This window comes from Etheostoma cragini, chromosome 23 (assembly GCF_013103735.1).
Source record: "Etheostoma cragini isolate CJK2018 chromosome 23, CSU_Ecrag_1.0, whole genome shotgun sequence".
In the NCBI taxonomy this organism is placed as follows: Eukaryota; Metazoa; Chordata; class Actinopteri; order Perciformes; family Percidae; genus Etheostoma; species Etheostoma cragini.
Window position 1 is genome coordinate 2,878,412 of NC_048429.1, and position 19,034 is coordinate 2,897,445.

Below are 19,034 nucleotides of genomic sequence, written 5' to 3' on the forward strand. Positions count from 1 at the left end.
ACAAGCATTACCTTAAATATACTGTGTATTATATACAGTTTAGAAGAGCCTATCAGCTGCTGTGCTTTTTTACCCAAATACAGAACCTGAAAGCAAAAGTCAATCTCAACTTATAAAAATGTTTCCATACAGCAATTCTGTTTATTCTAAAATAACTGGAAATGCAAAGTGCATCATTTCCTGCCTTTATTTTTCCAAGGAAATTCTTACCCAATAGTGGGCGTTTATTTTCGCAAATGTCAAAGCTTTCATGAGTTTCAATCTGTGTTATGATACTGTAAGGGGAGTTGGAGAGAAGCAGTGCATTGTTTCTTAACAGTTTGGACATTATTTGATAAATCAGTGCATTAACACCATTTATCCTTTCTGCTCCAGAACTGTCAAGCAAAGTGAGAGATGCAGTGAAGAATAACCAGCGCTCCACCCGTCAAAGGTTAAACACTCACCAGGAAGTGGAGGTGCAGGATGCAGTCTCTCGCCCAGGAGCAGCCACTGGCCCTCGCTGCAGTCAAGTCACACTATCCGACCAATGGGAAAGAAGAAGAGGTGAACACAGGTGAGGAAGCCCTGAAGCTTTACAGCGTTACACGCCCTCAGCAGATCATCAGATCGGTATGGCAGATGTAGACTGGCTTCAAATGCATACAAGGAATCTTTCTGTTGCTGGGGAAGGAGAAGTCTCTCATTATAGTCTCTATGTTTATTAGATTGCTGTTATCTTGACTGTTAAGTCTCTTGTGGATTTTCCTTATAAAGTTTGCAGTAAAGGTTTTGCACTAGGCTGTTAATTATGAGAGTTATTACATTTTAGGAATTAATGTTGTTGTATATTTATAAGAAGTACTAAGAAAGATATGAAATACATTTCAATAAATTAATGTTTAAAGTTGGGGTAGGCCTTTTTTAATCGCTACAAATTCCATAATAATAACAATAATGTAATTCTAGTGGTCTGAGAGAAATCTAGACTGCACCTCTTGGCTCTCTTTTCAGCCTTTAGATAATCCAGCCTGTGACGGGAGACTGGCCAATCACAGGTAATTTAAGAACACCATGCAGAAACCCTGAATCTGCATCTTGAAAAGTTGCAAAGCATTAGCTATTACTAGCGATTCCTGTTCGCTCTGTAACTTTAGAGGTACAGACAACCTTTAACTGGCTTACTTTGGATGCTGGAGGAAAAGTCTGGATGTATTGATTAAGATCCTAGAACATAGAAAAAGAAAGATTTTATTACAGTTTCTAAACAGAATTCTGGATGAACCGAAGTACTTACTAACAAAAAGTAATTGTGTTAATTCCAGCAGTAGGTGTGTAACCCTGCGTTCTGGTTTTTACTCTGAGAAGACATGGTGTGATTTTTGACAGAGAATTCGTCAATTGGGTGCTAAGGGTTACGCTCTGTTTGTTCACAAGTGTGTGTGTGTGTGTGTGTGTGAGAGAGAACAAGCAAGCAGACATCTACAATCTATCGAAACAAACTCCATCCGCTCCCAAGCCTCACCTCTCATTAATCAGAGCAGGTTCAGAGCCGTGCACACTAACACATACTCTGTATATGTAATTGCTATGTATGCTATGCCATAAAAGGAATGCATTTTCAGTCTTGGGACTAGGCAGCTCTGGTTTATTGCTGATGGCTGACGGGTGATTTTGTTCATTCAGATGCTGATTCCATGGAGGAAGAGGCAGAGTTTAACTGGGAGGAGTACATGGAGGAGACGGGGGCCAACGCCGCCCCTCACACCACCTTCAAACATGTGAGTGACTTTGTATGATCTCCACCTGGCACTTTAAATCCCAGCCCTCAGTGATCCTTTAAATACAGCCTCATGGATAAGTACCATATGCAGAAATCCTTTAACGACATATTGGAGAGAGCCAGCCCTCGGCACCCCACCGCTAATGTTGTTCAATAAAGGAATCCCATTGGCTTTGTTCTCTTATGACGCACAAGTTGTTAGACAACCTTTTCCGGTTTTTGAAACAGAATTGAGGGTAATTACTAAGGCGCAAAAGAAAACAATAAGCACCATGTTGTGTGTGCTTTTGTGGAAGATCAATTTCACAAAACTAATGGGGACAGAAATGCAAAAGGTGAATCAGAAAAGTCCTAATTCACTCTCTGAGGCAAATATTTTATATTTCCTTGCTCGCAAATTGGGCTGGGTGGGTCATAATCAAAATCAACAACTGCTTCTAAAGTGGTTTCAAGTTTTTATTTGCACAGGTGTTGGTGTTGGCAATAAAAAACTTCTCAGATCTCCCTCCAATAATACTAAAAAAATGTATATAGAAAACTACTCCGGTAGATAATGAGAGCCTAAGAGATAAAATAGTGCAGAAGTTAAAAGTAATCTATGTATGTATGTAAGTAAAGGTACTAAAAAGTGATGACTGTCTCAAAATGTTTTGTAATTTTCTTTCCAGGAAAGTAATTTGAAAATTTAGAGTTCCACATAATAAAGCATTTCTCAACATTATTGGCCTAAAGCAGTTTAGCAGGACTACACTTTAGGTGGAGAAAAACCAAATGCAGGTGGGAAATACTGTATCCAAAATGACTAAAATCAGCTTAAAAAATATATGAGTTGTTACGTGTAGAATATAAACGTCCCTTAAATTGCTATAAACAGACCAATTATATATCCTCATTAGTCAGAACCCTGCATCAGACTCTTTGTTTTTCAAAACGGCAAACGTTAGCACACTAAAACTAGAGTCTATCTTGTGATGGGATCAGACCAGCTGCGACGCCAAAGTCTGTGTTGCAGAGTGGCAAATAACTGCAAGTATTAGACATGTCTTTTCTAGAAGAGGCCTGATCTTTATCTTGGATATCTGACATAGACTGAAAACATAGTTGAAATCTTCTAGAAAACTCACTCATCAGATTTAAAAGAAATGGGGCATAACTTGAAACCTGTTTTGAGATGTCATAGACATGATCAGGATTGATAAGACACAGGCCGTTGAAAAGCATGAGAAGAAAAGGTACTTTTATTTTTGGCAGTGACTCTGCAGCCAGCTGTGCTCGGCTCTGATTCGCTGGGTTGAAAACTCATATCTCATAGGTGAACTGAAGCCCAGGCTGCTGTGTTAGTTCAGACCGACAATCATAGTCCAGGTCAGCTGACCTGTCTGCATGTTGCCATCACCAGCTGGGCGGCCTGTTTGACATGTCAGACTCACCTGTTTAATCTCTGCCTGCTGCTGAGGATGAATCTTATAGAAGCAAAACTAAATCTTGGTTTTAGTTGAAATGTACCTATTCAGTTTAAGTATCTGATTTCTTTTAGTGATAGCTGCTGTATTTTAACAACACATGTGGGTGTAGAATAACTGAATTAAGGTTGCTGTTTTTTTACCCCAAAAGAAAACTGAATCAGCTAATTTGTTTTTCCACTAAATGTTGCAAGCTCTGCAGAACTGCTGCAGTGACAAAATAATGATGAATATAAGGCAAAGCTGAAGTCAAATGAATATAGTTGTAATGTGAATTTGACTCTCCAACAAAGGGTTATTAGCACAGTGGTGTCTTTTAATGTAAATGTTTAATTTGTTTTTTTGTCATTGTACGGTGTTTTTGTTAAAGAGGCAATCCACCAATTGTATGTCAAAGTCATAAAACATAAAACAGACATAACATGTTGAAAACTCAACTTGTGGAAACGGAGCTTCAATGTTTTCTGTGTCTCTAGAGGATACTACTAGGCTGTTATTCCAGCCTGGCTTTGGAGAGGACAAATGGTTAACTAAAAGCCTGCCTTGCAGACTGGATGCATGGAGTTTGAAATATGTTGGTGTTAAACAGTTAGGCTAGGGAGGCTTTAATTAAAAAGGCTATGTTCTTTGGAAGTTTTAAGGGAAGTGGAGGATCCAGTGTTTTCAGAGCTTGACCCATACTATGTAGCCTGGGAAACCCTGACAGACTTCTGGCAAATTTGAGAATTGCTCTGCAAGTCCATCTGGCCAAGAGCCCATTCAAGCCAATTTCCAATTTTTCCAAATCGAGGCACCAATCGCAACCGTTGAGGCGGGCTGTACACTGGCATATGAGCGGTATCCGTTGGTGACGCCCCTTTGGGCCCACCCTCAGTTACCAATGTTGGGCAAGTTACTTAAAAAAAATAATTAGTTACAGTTACTAGTTACTTCTTCCAAAAAGTAACTAATTTAGATACTCTGTTACAAATTATAAAAGTAACTAGTTACTTTGGAAAGTAACTAATGCCTTACTTTCAAGTAAATCTTTAAATGCTCGAATGTGACCCCACCTCCACCCCTCTTTAATGGCACTAAAAATACATTTACATGTTCAATTATTAATGGTAAATCTGAATATTATAATGAAATGGACAATTAATACAATATATTATTAACAGAAACAATACACACATCTAATCTATTTTAATGTTGCTGTAGGACCAAGTGAGACTAGCCTCCAATCAGATGCCATGTACTAAACGTAGACATTATGTCTTGTGTTTGTCAGTCACATGTAAAGCACACTTACCTGCATTAAAAAGTGCTTTACAAATCAAGTTTGGTTTAAGTATTAATAAACTGCTGCGCCGCCTTTTTATAATAGCAGTTTTCAGGATTTCAAACCGTTTCCTTGAGAGACTGCAGAGACTATTACTCAATATTTAAGGCAGAAATGTGCTGATGTTTATTAATCCTTGATTGGTGGGTTAGATCCTTTCCGAGTAAGATATCTGAATGTCAAATCGATCTCAGCATCTGTGGGGCTGCAGGTAACCAGCATCCTAGTGTTTCTAATCTAAAGAAATGCAGACAACTGGGAATCACTGGTGTAATGTAACTAAGTACATTTATGCAAGTACTGTACTTAAGCACAAATTTGAAATACTTGAACTTTAATTGAATATTACTTTATACTTCTTTTACATCTCAGAAACCAATGTTGTACTTTTTACTCCACTACATTAGTCTGACAGCTTAAGTCACTTTCCAGACAGTGTTACGACTGTTACGACTTAGGGTATTTGAGGACCCCAAAGCAGAGAGCAGCCAGGCGTGGGTTTTATTTTGTGATCAAATTTTTTTTTTTAATTCAGAAAACACAACATTTGCGAACAGTTACAAATCCCAGGGCCACAAAAACACAGTGAGGAAAACGGGAGGGAGGGAGACAAGACAAAACAACACACACACACACACACACGACAAGGGACCAGTCACATACGCAAACAAAAGAAACGGCTACAGCACAAACTCACAACATGGACTTTAAAGACTCAGCAATGCTGCAGGCCGGCGTAGGGTGAGGTGGAGGATTTATTAACAAAAGAACAGAAACGCAGCAACAAACGAGAATAATCTGACACAAGACAAGGGAAACACAAAGACTACCACCAGGTAATGAGCAAACACCAAACAGGTGACATTAGGGCTGGGGAACAGATGGAACACATTAGACAATCACACGGGCGGGAAAACTAAAAGACAGGAAGTAAAACAAGACAAGACAAGACAAGACGGAACTAGACTACTGTCACTCCCCAATGGAAGTCAAGGGCAGATTTGAGTCACGCATGCTCAAACGGTTTACAGCATAACGTGTCAATCTCAAATGTGTAAAATCCATGAAATAATAAACTTTTCTCATAACAAACAATAACAGAAGATGGGAATAATTTCAAAAACCTTGTAGCTATCTAGGATTGTTTGATTGCTAACAATAGCTCAAAACACCATTCCAGTGACAGCCTTTGTTGTGTTTGGTTGCTTGTAGCCAGCAGTGAACAAACTACATTATACTGTATAGGTCCATTTTTACTGTATTGACATTACAGAAGTTTCTCGTTAGCATCTTGTATGCTACTTGTTGCAAAGTGAGACATGTGCAACTCACATATTCACTCATTGCAAAGTGACAAGTGTGCGACTCAAATCTGCACTCGACAAACATCGGGGAGTGACACTAGTACAAAATAAATCAGGAAACCGAAACATACGCCATCATCAGAACCATACACAGTCAAGACAGGAAAACCGAAACATACACAATCATTACAGACAGTTTTTCATCCATGTCCTGTCCGGTGAAAACCTTGTATCTGCAGTTGTGTTGATGTTGAATGTTTGTGATATGTTTGTTTCTGATAAAGGATGAAGTGTTCCTTTAAGTGTTGGGAAAATCCTACTCCTTCATAAGCTAAAAAAAAAGTCTTTTAAAAGCCTCACGGATCAGCTGGAAAATCCATAATGACAAAGCTGAAAACAGGGCTGTTTTTCTGACTTTTTAAAGATACATGGTTCTCACAGGAAAGCACTGCTACAACATATGCTGAGTTTATGAAATATGATGCATTACTGTAGATTAATCTACCCAACACATAACATACTTACATACACTTTTACATAGGTAAAATTTGCTCAACCTTAAACATCTAAAGCAGTAAAATGCAACATAACCATTAATGCTGCAGGAATATTAATCCAGAAACATCAGACATGATAGGAAAACACTGACAGGGAATATTAAATACTTTTTACTTCAAGTTAATATTGCTGATAATACTGACATACGTTTACTTAGGTAAAGGGTCTAAATACTTCTTCCACCACTGCAGGGGAACTTGAAGTGTTTTAAATGGCCTTTCATAATATAATTATAAAATTTTCCAACGATTCAGTGTACAATTTATGCTTGCAATCGCCCCAAAGACCTGTTACCACACAATTACAAGGCTTTGCCTCCATTAACATGGCACATCACTGGTGAGGGCCAGATGTGCGAGTGCAGTTGAATCAGGATGCTAGGTCTTTATTCACCTCAGCTGACTCTGTGTTTGACCGACGGAGCAGCTGTCCGCCTTGATGAAGCTCACAGCACTGAGCTGCTGGCAGGACGGACCCGCAAAAGGTGGAGACGTGTCGGCTGGTAATTTAGGACTTAAAAGGAGTGTGTCAGTGTTTCAGTTTCTTACATCACTCGGAGCGATGAATGGCAATAAGGGCAAGATTAGGAATATGTTGGTATTTAAGAGCAAAGCACCAATGCCGGACTGCCAGTGTGGTGGATTTGAGTGGGCATGGTCTCTTAGGAAGCTAAATTGCCTTGTTGGTAAGTGGATTGAGTCACTGAGAAACAGACCATGAATTCAGTAAAGTGCCGCCCTCATCTCTCCCTTTCTCTCTGCCTGGACAAATTGAAACAGTGATTTCTCTTGGGCCTGTACACACACACACACACACCCTCTCTCTCACACACACACACACACTCTCTCTCACACACACACACACACACACACACTTTCTGCCGAGGCTGCCGCGTAGCTCTCTTACATAAGCCAGCCAGAGTGATACAGCACGTTTGCATTGTTGTAGCAGGAAGTCACAGGGCCATTTGTATTGTGTGTATTTCTAAGATGTTGGCTTTTTCCATTCAGTTGCGAGTGTGTGTGTGTTTGTGTGTTAAATGTGAACATCCTGTTGGGCTTGTAGTGTTCTCAAGTATTGTATAGCAGCCTGTGGCTATGGTGGAAACACATTATGCTGTGTTGCGTTCACTGTGGTACAGATTTATCACTTTCTCTAGTGCAAAAGGACAAGCAGAGAGGCTGTTGTTTAGTGCAGGGGTTTGGCTTTAGGCAGAAACTTTTTTTTGAAGAATCATCAGGCTCGTTCATCATACCAGTTATTAATTAAACCTCACCTGTGCCTGTTGTTCTGTCAACACTTCACTTTAATTAAACAATTCTTGTCAAATTCACTCACCTGCTGCTAATACTTGGTGATGTTCCATAATATTTATAAAATATTGTGAGACTAGATATTATTCGGGGTCTTGGGATGCAACTACCAATTATTTTCATCATCAGCTAATCTCTTGATTTTTATTATTACCTTCACCAAGGAGTTTATGTTATGTCTCAGTTTGTCTGTCAGCAGGATGACAGAAAAATTACTTGCCCAATTTTCATAAAATTTGGTGGAAGGGTCTAGCATGGGGCCTAGAAAGAACCTTGATTTGGGAGTGGATCTGATTCACGGGGAAGATAAAAAAAATATTTTTCACTTTTTCAAAAAAAAACATATCCTGGATCCTACATTGCCCACAATCCAACTCAGTGCCATCATTTAGTTAGACACTCATGCCTTCATGTTGTAACACCGGCTTTCTGTTATTATATTTAAACATCAACCTCCAGACAATTTAACCATGTGGACATCATCATTGTTATTTTCTCAGCTTTACAAAGCCCCTTCAGAACAGCATGACATTAAACAACTGTTTTCACAGGCTGTGTTTATCTTTTCCCAGAAACTGAACTGAATTCCCCTTTAGACTTAATGTCCATTTCCTATTATTTAAATATATTCTGAAAACACCAAAACATAGTCTTTTCCAAAATAGTGTCACAATACATCAATATCACAGCAATTGGTCAACTCAATGGTAATATACTAGGGTTATATGCTATCTATAGCAAATCAAATGGATGTGGCATTAATTGATTTGCCATAGAAGGAAACAAAGAAGATAGATGGTTAAGAAAGAAGTAGAAAGAAAAAAGAAAGAAACAAAAACAGTGTAAATGTGTGTAGGCATGTATGTATGCATCTGTCTGTGTATGACTGTTTATGTGAGCAGTTGGTAGGTAAATATACGGTGTACGCAGATGTAAAGATGTGTAAATAACTGAAGCATAATAATACAATAACAATTTTTTTGTATTCACCAAAGTATAAAAATAGAGAAAGGAGGTTGGACCTGACAGAATTGTTCAAAAATTGTTCAACATGTTGATTTCTTGTTTCAATCACTTACAATATTTTTGGAAGATTGTGCTGAGAAGTACATGACCTTATCTATCTGTCATTTTAATTTTATTTATGTATGTATATATATTATATACATATATATATATATTTTTTTTTTTACATGTTTAAAATAAACTACTAAACTCTATAATCATTAAAATCACCCAGCCTTTTGAGTTTCTTAAAGAACCTATAAACCTATTTTCTAAATTAGCTTTTTGTTTTGAACGATTGGTTTCTTCCCAAACAGGCAATCTTCTGCCTAAGATTAAGTTATAATTATTTTGCATGAGAGATTTTCTGTATGTGTGCTTCTGCTTAGGGTAGTTTATAGAGTTTTAACTTTTCACCTCTTAATAAATGAGGATGGTCATTTCTTTTTAAAGATTATGTTTCGGCATTTTATGCCTTTATGCGATAGGACAGCTTAGACATGAAAGGGGAGAGAGGGGTGGTACCGCGTGTCGGAATTGAACCTGCAGCTGCTTTGGAGAGGACTGAGCCTCTATTTCAGGTGCCCCTAAGAATGGTTATCACTGAAGTCCTCTTTGATTGTTTCTTATTTGGTCATGTATATATTTTTTTCATGCAAAACTTAAGATTTGAAACCCAGTTGTTTAAGTGCTCAAATCAAAGTTCTTTCTTGGGGTCAAATAGTCAGTGTGACCATCATAACATAAGATTTCTTTACCAAATTGGATTCCGAGATCTGTATGTGGACGGAGAGCAAATAAAGGCAAACATTAAACCTATAACCCAATCCGTCTATACACTTCCTCCTTGGTTCACCTTTGACCTGCTATACCTACTTTAGTTGTGTGTGCATTAATTGATTAGAACTGACACTTCAAAACTAAGACCCAAATTGTAAAAGAAAGACAGAATATTCCTTTTTTAACTGGTGTTCTGCAGCTAATTCTTTAAAAGACCTTCCAAAGTGATCCTCTAAAAACTCCCTCCCTTAACTCCCTTATTCCTTTTATAACCTCACTATGACACCATGACATTATCGGGTGAAATAAAGTGATTTAACACCAGGCTCAACCTAGAGTTTCAACACACAGTTGCACAGACATGAATACACGGTCACTGAAGCCATCACTTGTACGCAGTATGGCAGGATGCTGCATCACAGATACTACAAATTAATGTTATTACTAAACAAAACAAAACAAACCCACAATATCTGGTCACATTTACTCACTCGAACGACCACAAAGCAATCAAAAACACAAATTACACAATCAGGGATCAACAGGCTTCCCCACTTATCCCTGTCAAGCTGTTGGGGCTCAACTAGACACACATGCCACGCACGCACATGCACACGCACACGCACAGCGGCCACTGACACTGCTCGAACCTTAAACACCAGCAGCAACTATCTAAAGCCAGCGGGAACAGCTAGTAAAATTATTTTACTTAAATGCTGAAGAATTGGTTAAATTTACCAAAAGCTGCTTATCATTTGATAAAAGCCCATCCCACTTTCTTTCATTATTAATTTTACATCTAAAACTCAAAACAATGACGATGTGCTGCAAGCTAGTTCTGCTTCTCGGCCATCGTATTTGAAATGGTCCAAAAAATGATGACATGGGTGGCGAGGCCAGCCGGAAGGCTCTGGCCTCAACAGGGCAACCTCGAAATCTGATTTGCTAAATATATCTAATGTATACGTGCAAGTATAATATGACAATCAACAACATTGTCTCTATTTACTTTAATAGCGGGATTCACTCACAACTCTGAAGGCCTCAGAGTAGATTTTTCCCCCGGAGACAGCACAGGGGGAAATCTGATTGGATAAAAGCTGTAATCTATGAAATGCATTGGAAACCGCACAACCGAGGGAGAGAGTAGCCATGAAATGACTAGTATAATTGTGGGAATGGATTTTGTAAAATACATATGAAATGAATAAATATATTTTATATTTGAGAAATTTACATATATGTGTATGTATATATATATTTATATATATATATATATATATATTTACTGTTCCTTTTTTTTGTCTCTCGTTTTTTCACGTTTCTATTTGTTACCTTTGGCTTTCCCAAATATGTATTGTATATTTTTCTGTATATTGTTACCTAAACAAATGTGTTGCACTTTTGCCGGTTTATTTGCATACAGAAAATAAAAAGTGGATTGCAAGAAGAATAATCCTATAATGTTGTGTTGTGTCTCTCAGGTGGAGATCAGCCTGCAGAGCAGCTTCCAGCCTGGTATGAAGCTCGAAGTGGCCAATAAGAGCAGCCCGGACACATACTGGATGGCCACCATCATCACCACATGTGGCCAGCTGCTGCTGCTGCGATACAGCGGCTATGGCGAGGACCGCAAGGCCGACTTCTGGTGTGATGTGATGACGGCCGAGCTGCACCCGGTGGGCTGGTGCACCCAGAACAACAAGACCCTCATGCCCCCTGAAGGTAGGAAGAAACACTGTGGACACCTGCACCTGGTCTCTCACGCACACATGGCAAAGTTAAGTCAATATCATTAAAATCAGGCGGTCATGTCACCTCTCTAACACGACTGACACACAGTTTCATTGTCGCTTAAACACACGGTTTGAGTTTTACTTTCCAATCACACAATGTCTTTCTTAAAGTGCTAATTCGACATAACTGTTCATCATATGTTAATAGAATAAAAAAAATAATGATAAAACAATCACAAACTGATATCAATTGTTGTTGATGTCACTAAGATACTACAACACACAGTGCTTTTTGTATCGTGATAACTTTATTTAACTTTAGCTTTATTTTAAATCAGCTGATTTTGCTGCAAACCAAGTGAGGGTAAAGAGATGCATTCCACTTTATGACTTGTTAATTTCAGTTTTTTGGGGGTATTTATCAGCTTCTATGTTTTTATTTAAGATTAAAAAAGAAATGGAGAAATCAAGAAAATAATAAAATTTTATTTTGAAAATACAGTTCTAGCACCACGGCTCTGCGTATAACAATTTATTCTATTTCTTTAATTAGTTTAAGGGAGTCTGTCATGATTTGTTGCTCAGTTTGCAGTTTTATTCCCTATTTTTCTATTAAGTTTGTGGAAGTGAACATTTTTCTGAGCTGTGCGTTATTATTTGTTAGTTTCTTTGTAAGAGACCAGTACAGAGAACCAGTTGTAGAAGCAGTGTCCGATGTACACGTGTTTATGGCTGAAGCCAGTCTCCAACGCCAGTCCCTTAATGGTTTCTACCAGAACAGCAGCCTTTTGCAGCAGGAAGTGTAAATTGTGTCGCTTAGGTGTCTGAGGACTTAAAGTCTGTGGATAAATCAAGTTTTTAATGAAAGTATTTTAGTTTCTTCTTTTAGTGGGCATTACCATGCACTGTACACGTTGTAAAGCCATTTGAGAAACATTTGGGATTTTGAGCTATGTAATTAAACCCTGTTTTTTAGGGTCACTGCTTTTTTTAAACATAAAATATGACAAGTTCCTTGGTAAAAGAGCAGACTTGAATCGTCTGCTATTTTACCTTTAGCTCACCCTTTTTTGAAGGATAAAAGTGTTTCAAACATAAAAAATCTATACACATCTGTTAAAATCATGAAAATGAGCCTTGTGTTGCATTTGCTTCACAGTTGTTGTTTTCAAAGGCTATGCATCCTGACTGTAAAGAAATGAATAAACTTTAAAATCTTTGGCTTTAAAAGGACATTTTTTTAAATATTAGGTATTAGCACAAAGCGTCAGCTAATGGTAAATTAACAACATTTAATCAGAAGTTTCAGTTAGAACTTAATAAGCACACAGAGAGTGAATACTTCTACCTTTCAAAGAATGCTTTACATAACCGAGTGGAAAGACTGGTTTCCCTCAAGGTGCTTTGATTGTCAAAACAGCTCAACTGCCATTTACTTACTGACACATTGCTATTCAGTCAGAGTAATGCCAGGTTAAACTTTCTTTTCTACTACAGCCATTTCTAGTCTCTAAAAGCATCATTTACACCTGAGCTCAAGCTTTCTAAAATAAAGCCTCCTCCTTAACTTCTCCAGAAGCCATTCCTTCTAACTGTCCCTTTCACAATATCACAAGTTTGCCATCAAGAACATTTCCACCTGCAGCGGATCCCTCTCGCCCCCAGATAGATGACTCACCCTCCCCGGCCTTGTTCAGACCATTTATTTTTCTCAACACTTTCTCGCTGATGGATGGTGCGCACCTCCGTTGTTGTGGAGACGACCTGGATACGTTTCGGGTGTCCTCGCCCTCGCACCAGCTCCATATGTCCTTTTCACTCACTGCTGGTCTTTTCAACAACTTCCCTTTTTGTATTTTGCAGCAGCAGGCTGTTCATTAAATGTCTGTACTCACATCTCTGTGGATTATCCAGGAAGCAGGGAAACAACACATTGAATAAGCTTTCCCCGCTGCAGTGGAGTGGTCTTTGTCTTATGCCTGTGCCCTTTGTATTTCAAGTCAAACATGTAATGCCTGAAATAGGGCTGCAAATAACAATTCTTTTATTATTGAGCCATGTGTTGAATATTTTCTCAATCAATTGTTCATTAAATAAAATAGTACAAATGTGCTCCCCATAACTTTCCCAAGCCCAAGGTGACATATACATATTTCTTATTTTGTCGGACCAACAATTCAAAAGAAATTCTGTTTACATTTACAGAAGGCCATGAAGGCCACATTAAAGCTAGGGTAGGTAGTTTTTTCATTGGGAAGAAATTCCAACCTTTAGGCATATTGTAATTAGTAATTGTAATTATTGCAAGTAATCTGAGAGAAAACAAGAATTCAGCACCTCCTCTCTTTTTTCAGGACTTAGATAATTTAGCTCGTGACGAGAGAGTCTGGCCTATTACAGGTCATTTTTAGAAAGAGGGTTGTACCCATTGGCTGTTCTACAGATGCAGATGCGCATGCACATCCCTTCAGATGCTGAAAGCCTAATTCAATGGCGGACAATCCTGCGAAAAAAGTTGCTATTCCAGCATTGCAAAACAACTGCCTACACTGCAAAGCAACCCCATAGAGGAAGACTAACTTCTCAGAAAGAGTCTCAAAGAGAGTCGCAATAAAACGTGTTGACATCAGTGAAGCATTTCAGAAATAAAGAGAAAGTGTTGCTAATAGTTTAGCCTTCTGCAAACCGTAGCCAAAAGCTCTCAGCTGCAGCTAATTAAAATTCATGTTTTTGTAGCGAGCTAGAGCCTCAAATCCCAGTCTGTCATCTCAAAGGGCTTTACAAAGAAAACAAGACGGTCATTGGCACAGAATTTCCGCTATATAACAGCATCGGGATCACAATAACAATGGGGATGATTGAAATAAATGACTTGTACTGATAGAGTTAACTGTGTGAGGGGAGGGGCTGAGGACAAAGAGAGGAGAGCTGCAGGAGCGCTGCATTTTAAATTTTTGGTATTTTTTTTTGCCTTATCAAGAAAACTTCCTACATCCAAAGTATTTAAAAACAAAACTAGTTTAAACTCTTCATCTTCCAATTTCTTGCACAGAAAATAGTGAAATTAAGATGTTTTTAAAAATAGATTGAAGAGCAAACCTGCCTCTTAAAAATTACGTTCAAACATATTTTCGTTTGCAAATACATTCATAGGAACCCTAATGCTTTGCATATTATTTGTATTAAGATAACAGGAAAACATTCATATTGAACATAGCTGCAAAATGGGGGCTAAAACAGCACACAAATAATTTTGGTAGGAGAAAGCGTAGATTGAACAATGACATGATCAGCTGAAAATATTCTGGTGGTGTACAAAACACATGCCAGAAATGTTCTCTTGTGTATGTTTGAATGAGATATTGTATGTTTACTTAAGTACATTTTTCTATCCATCATACTAACAGGAGCTGAAGTTAATTAAGAAATTCATTTATTTTCCAGTAATAATTTGGCCATTTACTTTTCTATTAACCGTCTTTTGGAAAGCTCATATTTCAAATTCTCCCTCTAATTCTTTTAATAATGATGGACAGCTGACATCTGCATGTTTAATGATGCAAACTGAAGTATAAATCATGTAATGAAGGCAGTTATAAATTCCCCAAAGAGGCTTCTGCAAGATACTATCAATTTGTCAATGTGACCCAAAAAAAGTACTTTTTTGCTTCATTTCAAGGCTTTGCATCATGCTGTGCACATTTCTTAGTGTGGGTGTGTTGCTTAGTCAGCTGCAATATGAGAGAAAAGAGATAGTGTGTGTGTGTGTGTGTGTATTCCACCTGTGTCACAGTTCCCTGTTTTATTTGTTCCCTTTTTGTTTGTTTTTCTGTTTCTTAGATAACATTTACCTAAGAAAAGGTAAGCCGCTCTAACAGTGCCTCTGATTGACTCACCTGCTGGGCTCACTTGTGGCTACTATGAAATCAACACTGTGTTAGGCATCAGAGCTGCATGTACACTGTGCTTCCTCCTCTTCCTCTCCTTCTTCCTCTTTCACCTCTCTAAAGGAAGTGACCTCACAGCTCAGTTGATTTTCCTCTTGCATGTAACTCCTCTCTAGCTGAGTGAGTGTGTCTTAGCAGATTGATATAACATACACGCAAGCATGGACACACACACACACACACACACACACACACACACACGGACACACACACACACACACACCTGTTTGTGCCAAGCTGTGCTCATATGATAAGTAGTGCAAAACGCAGCCGCTCAAATGTGAGGCTTTGATAAAGAGACCTCCGCACATGTGCAACACACTAACTGTCCTGTATCAGAAAAACGTGTTGCTTGTGGGTGAGTCAAGTAATCACAGGTCAGAAGTTCAAGAACCGCTGTGTGTAAAATGTGTCGTTGGCAGATAAAATCAATATATAATATACTGCTGATGTTCCATCCAGTCTGTAATTGTACACTGATAATGAGCCAATCTAATCAATGATAAGCATTAACAACAACAGACATTATTTCTTTTGTTATTTATTAATACTACTGCAGAGCCTGGCTGGTATTGCTGCGCGTAGAGTTATAGCAATATACATCAGAATATGCATATTTAAAGACGCAGTGCTAAGCTTTAAAGGGTCACTTCATGCATAATAAAAAAAATAAATGTTATCTTTAGCGGTGTCTAATTAGATAAAACTCTCTGCTAAAAAATAGTTCCCACGAAACCTGTTCTCAAGAGTAATAGGGACACTGTTTCTGCAAGTAAACTTTATGTTCCTGATAATTGTTATTTTTCAAGTAATTTTTTTAATTACTGTGAGCGCCATAACAAATTCCATTTATTTTTTTTGTATTTAAATGGAGGCAGAAATGTTGAAGACGCAAAAAAACAACAACCCTAGATTCAACCCTGAGGATATAAAACAGATGATGCCAAGTTAAGAAATATCAACTTCATATTCGGCACACAAACATCAATGCAGGATGTAATAAAAAAGAATTATGTAAAAATGTTAAAACAAATCAATTATGGTTTAAAAGGGGATTTAAAAGGGGAATTTGGAAAAATCCTCAGGCCTCCCTTCATCTCAATTGCCATCTTACCATGATTTTTTTGTTACCCTGCCAGTTAGGGAGAAGGTGCAAAACCTAACTACAGATACGTGTTACGCACGCACACGCACACACACACACACACACACACACACACACACACACAGTCTTCTTTCTGAGCTCCACTTTAAATGCTCCTCTGCTAACTGATGCGCTCAGCAAAGCTTTTGTGCTCATCAAATCAGCGCCCGTGTTAATCAGCGTCCCTGTTTGCAAGAACAGCACATGAGTCTGCAGCGCTGCAAGCGCTTTAGTTGCATAATTTGCTCAATTTTAGAAATTAAAAAGCCATTTGAAAGACAATTTAACAGGGTAACCATTGTAGATTTTCCCACTTCCCCTATAATGACTTGATGGCCCTCCTGCAATTGGAATATAAGATGAAAAGTACATTAGATAAAAAATGAATAAAAGGAACCTGGGTTTGTGTATTTATTATAAAAAAAACATATTGAATTTAAAAAGTAATATGCATGAAAAATGAAAAGTAAGTTTTGAGAAACATTGGCAGATCTATAAGCCTCTGGCAGGTAAGCCAAAACAGGTAAAATTCAGAGAGTTGTAACAGATACAGACAGTGAAAACATAACCTACTATACATATTGACGGTGTTTTGACTGTATATGATTTAAAGCCTCGTGGTTGGGCTCAGAGAGGAAAGCTTGTTCAGAGAGATATGTGTGCACAAATGCATGTGTGTGTCTGCATGTGTGTGTAGGATACATTCATCCATTCATGTAAAGAGCTTTTTAGAGCTACATCACCAGTTTGGTGATGTGGTAAGGTAGCTGCTCGCTGAACAGATCCCAACAGAGATCATTTGCATAATGAATTCACCACATTGCTTCCTGCCAGAGCCTGGTGGAGATGATGCTCTGATAGACCCCACTTCTGCTCTGTGTGTGTGTGTGTGTGTGTGTGTGTGTGTGTGTGTGTGTGTGTGTGTGTGTGTGTGTGTGTGTGTGTGTGTGTGTGTGTGTGTGTGTGTGTGTGTGTGTGTGTGTGTGTGTGTGTGTGTGTGTGTGTGTGTGTGTTAGCATTGTGGTGAGAACAATACAAGGGGCTGTTGTAGTTTGGGTGTGACCCGTGTGAAACATTTAGTTTTTTATCAACTGCTAAAGGTGGATTTCTGTTTCTGGATGAAATAGATATAAATAGCGAAGGAATTGACCTTTAGTTAAAGTGCTCATATTAAGCTTTTTCACTTACTGTTATAGTGTGATATATCTTTTTGTGCATGTTATATGTTTACAAAGTGTAAAAGTCCAAAGTCCACTACAAAGGGACTCGTCATCACAGAAAACGTCTGTAGTCCAGCCTTTACTTCCATGACAAACGTGAGTCACTTTGTAACACACATTATAATGCTCGCTAATGTGCTAGCACGGCACGCCCTCATACTCATAAGAGGAGCTTCAGCAATGTGCCGTACAACAAAAATATGGTGTTTTTTGAAAATTAAACCATGTAAACCTATTCTGGTACAACCTCAAAATACAATTATGAACCTGAAAATGAGCATAATATGAGCACTTTAAGTAGAGAGCAACATTGCAACATGGAAAGTGTTGTACATTATCGGGCGGCATTTTGTTTAAATATATACCGCATAGTAATTTGGATTTGGGGGTTCATTTTCAGTTCATTTTTCATCAAATAATATGATGCTTCTTTTCCCGAATTGGTGTGTAAGATGTCAGAAAATGCTAATTCGGTTTTCTACTGGCCAAGATACTAGCTTCAAATTGCATGCTTTGTCAGTCCGCATAATTACTTTACTACCACATAAGAGAAACATAAGCAGCAAAGCTGAATAGTTAGATATTTAGAAATATAACAAAAGAATATTTAGCATTTTTGTTTAAACAACGATAAAAATAGTTGCAGATCGACTATTTCAGCAAACATTTCAGCTCTGCAGTGCTTACGTTCTTTTATTCACCCTTGTAATAAAGAGAGGTGATGAAACGGTTTTAGGGCTGTCCTCCACTACAAATTCTCAGTTTATCCTTAGTTTTTCAATTTTTTTTGACTAATTGATTAGTTGATTTAATCAAAAAAATCTGAATTCTCTATAGAGAATCATGCAAAACAGCCACTTCAAATGATGTGTTTTTTAAAAGGCTCCAAGAACATTACACAGCACCACTGTGCACATCTGTTCTGCTGTTCTTGCAAGTGTTTGATTGGAGTTCATTTTGTTGCAAGATGACGAGCCATCTGCTCAGGCAAAAGTTGTTAGGATTTTTTTTTCACAGATGACTCCATGTTTTTTTTTTTTTAAACAAGGGCCCTGTGTGACCGCTTTCTTGGTGCACTAACACAGTCTTCTCATTGAACGGAACAAGAAGGCTGCATTTTAACATAAATACCTTACGGTCAACCAACAGCCGGCTTTAATCACACACATTTTAACTGAAATGAAGGCTTGAACCCCTCCTCGCTGTAACCTGCAGATTTGCATAAATATAATGTACATCATTCTGAAATGGGCCATTCAGCGTATTGAATACTTTTTTGTACTTATGTATATTTTTATGCCAGTAGTTTTTTATTTTTACTTAAAGGTCCAATGTGTAGGAATTTCTCCCATCTAGCGTTGAGATTATATAGCGCAATCATCTGCAACGCAGTTCCAAGTATGTAGTACAGCTACGGTGGCCTCCACGCTTCAAAAAGCCAGTCTTTTGCTGTTTTCAATATCTTTTTTTCCTTTGTTAAG

The 19,034-nt window shown here is 38.1% G+C and overlaps 1 protein-coding gene across 4 annotated transcripts in view; it reads left to right on the top strand.

The window, feature by feature from the left end:
• sfmbt2 (Scm like with four mbt domains 2) overlaps positions 1–19,034 on the top strand; it is a 51,869-nt gene that overhangs the window by 6,348 nt on the left and 26,487 nt on the right. For 3 of the 4 annotated variants that reach the window (XM_034863106.1, XM_034863104.1, XM_034863105.1), the window contains exons 2-5: positions 376–556; positions 1,666–1,760; positions 10,991–11,231; positions 15,083–15,103. In XM_034863106.1, coding sequence (XP_034718997.1) covers positions 466–556; positions 1,666–1,760; positions 10,991–11,231; positions 15,083–15,103 — 448 coding nt within the window. In that variant the 5' untranslated portion in view covers positions 376–465. The remainder of the gene's footprint in view (positions 1–375; positions 557–1,665; positions 1,761–10,990; positions 11,232–15,082; positions 15,104–19,034) is intronic. The other variant, XM_034863108.1, reaches the window with a different exon arrangement.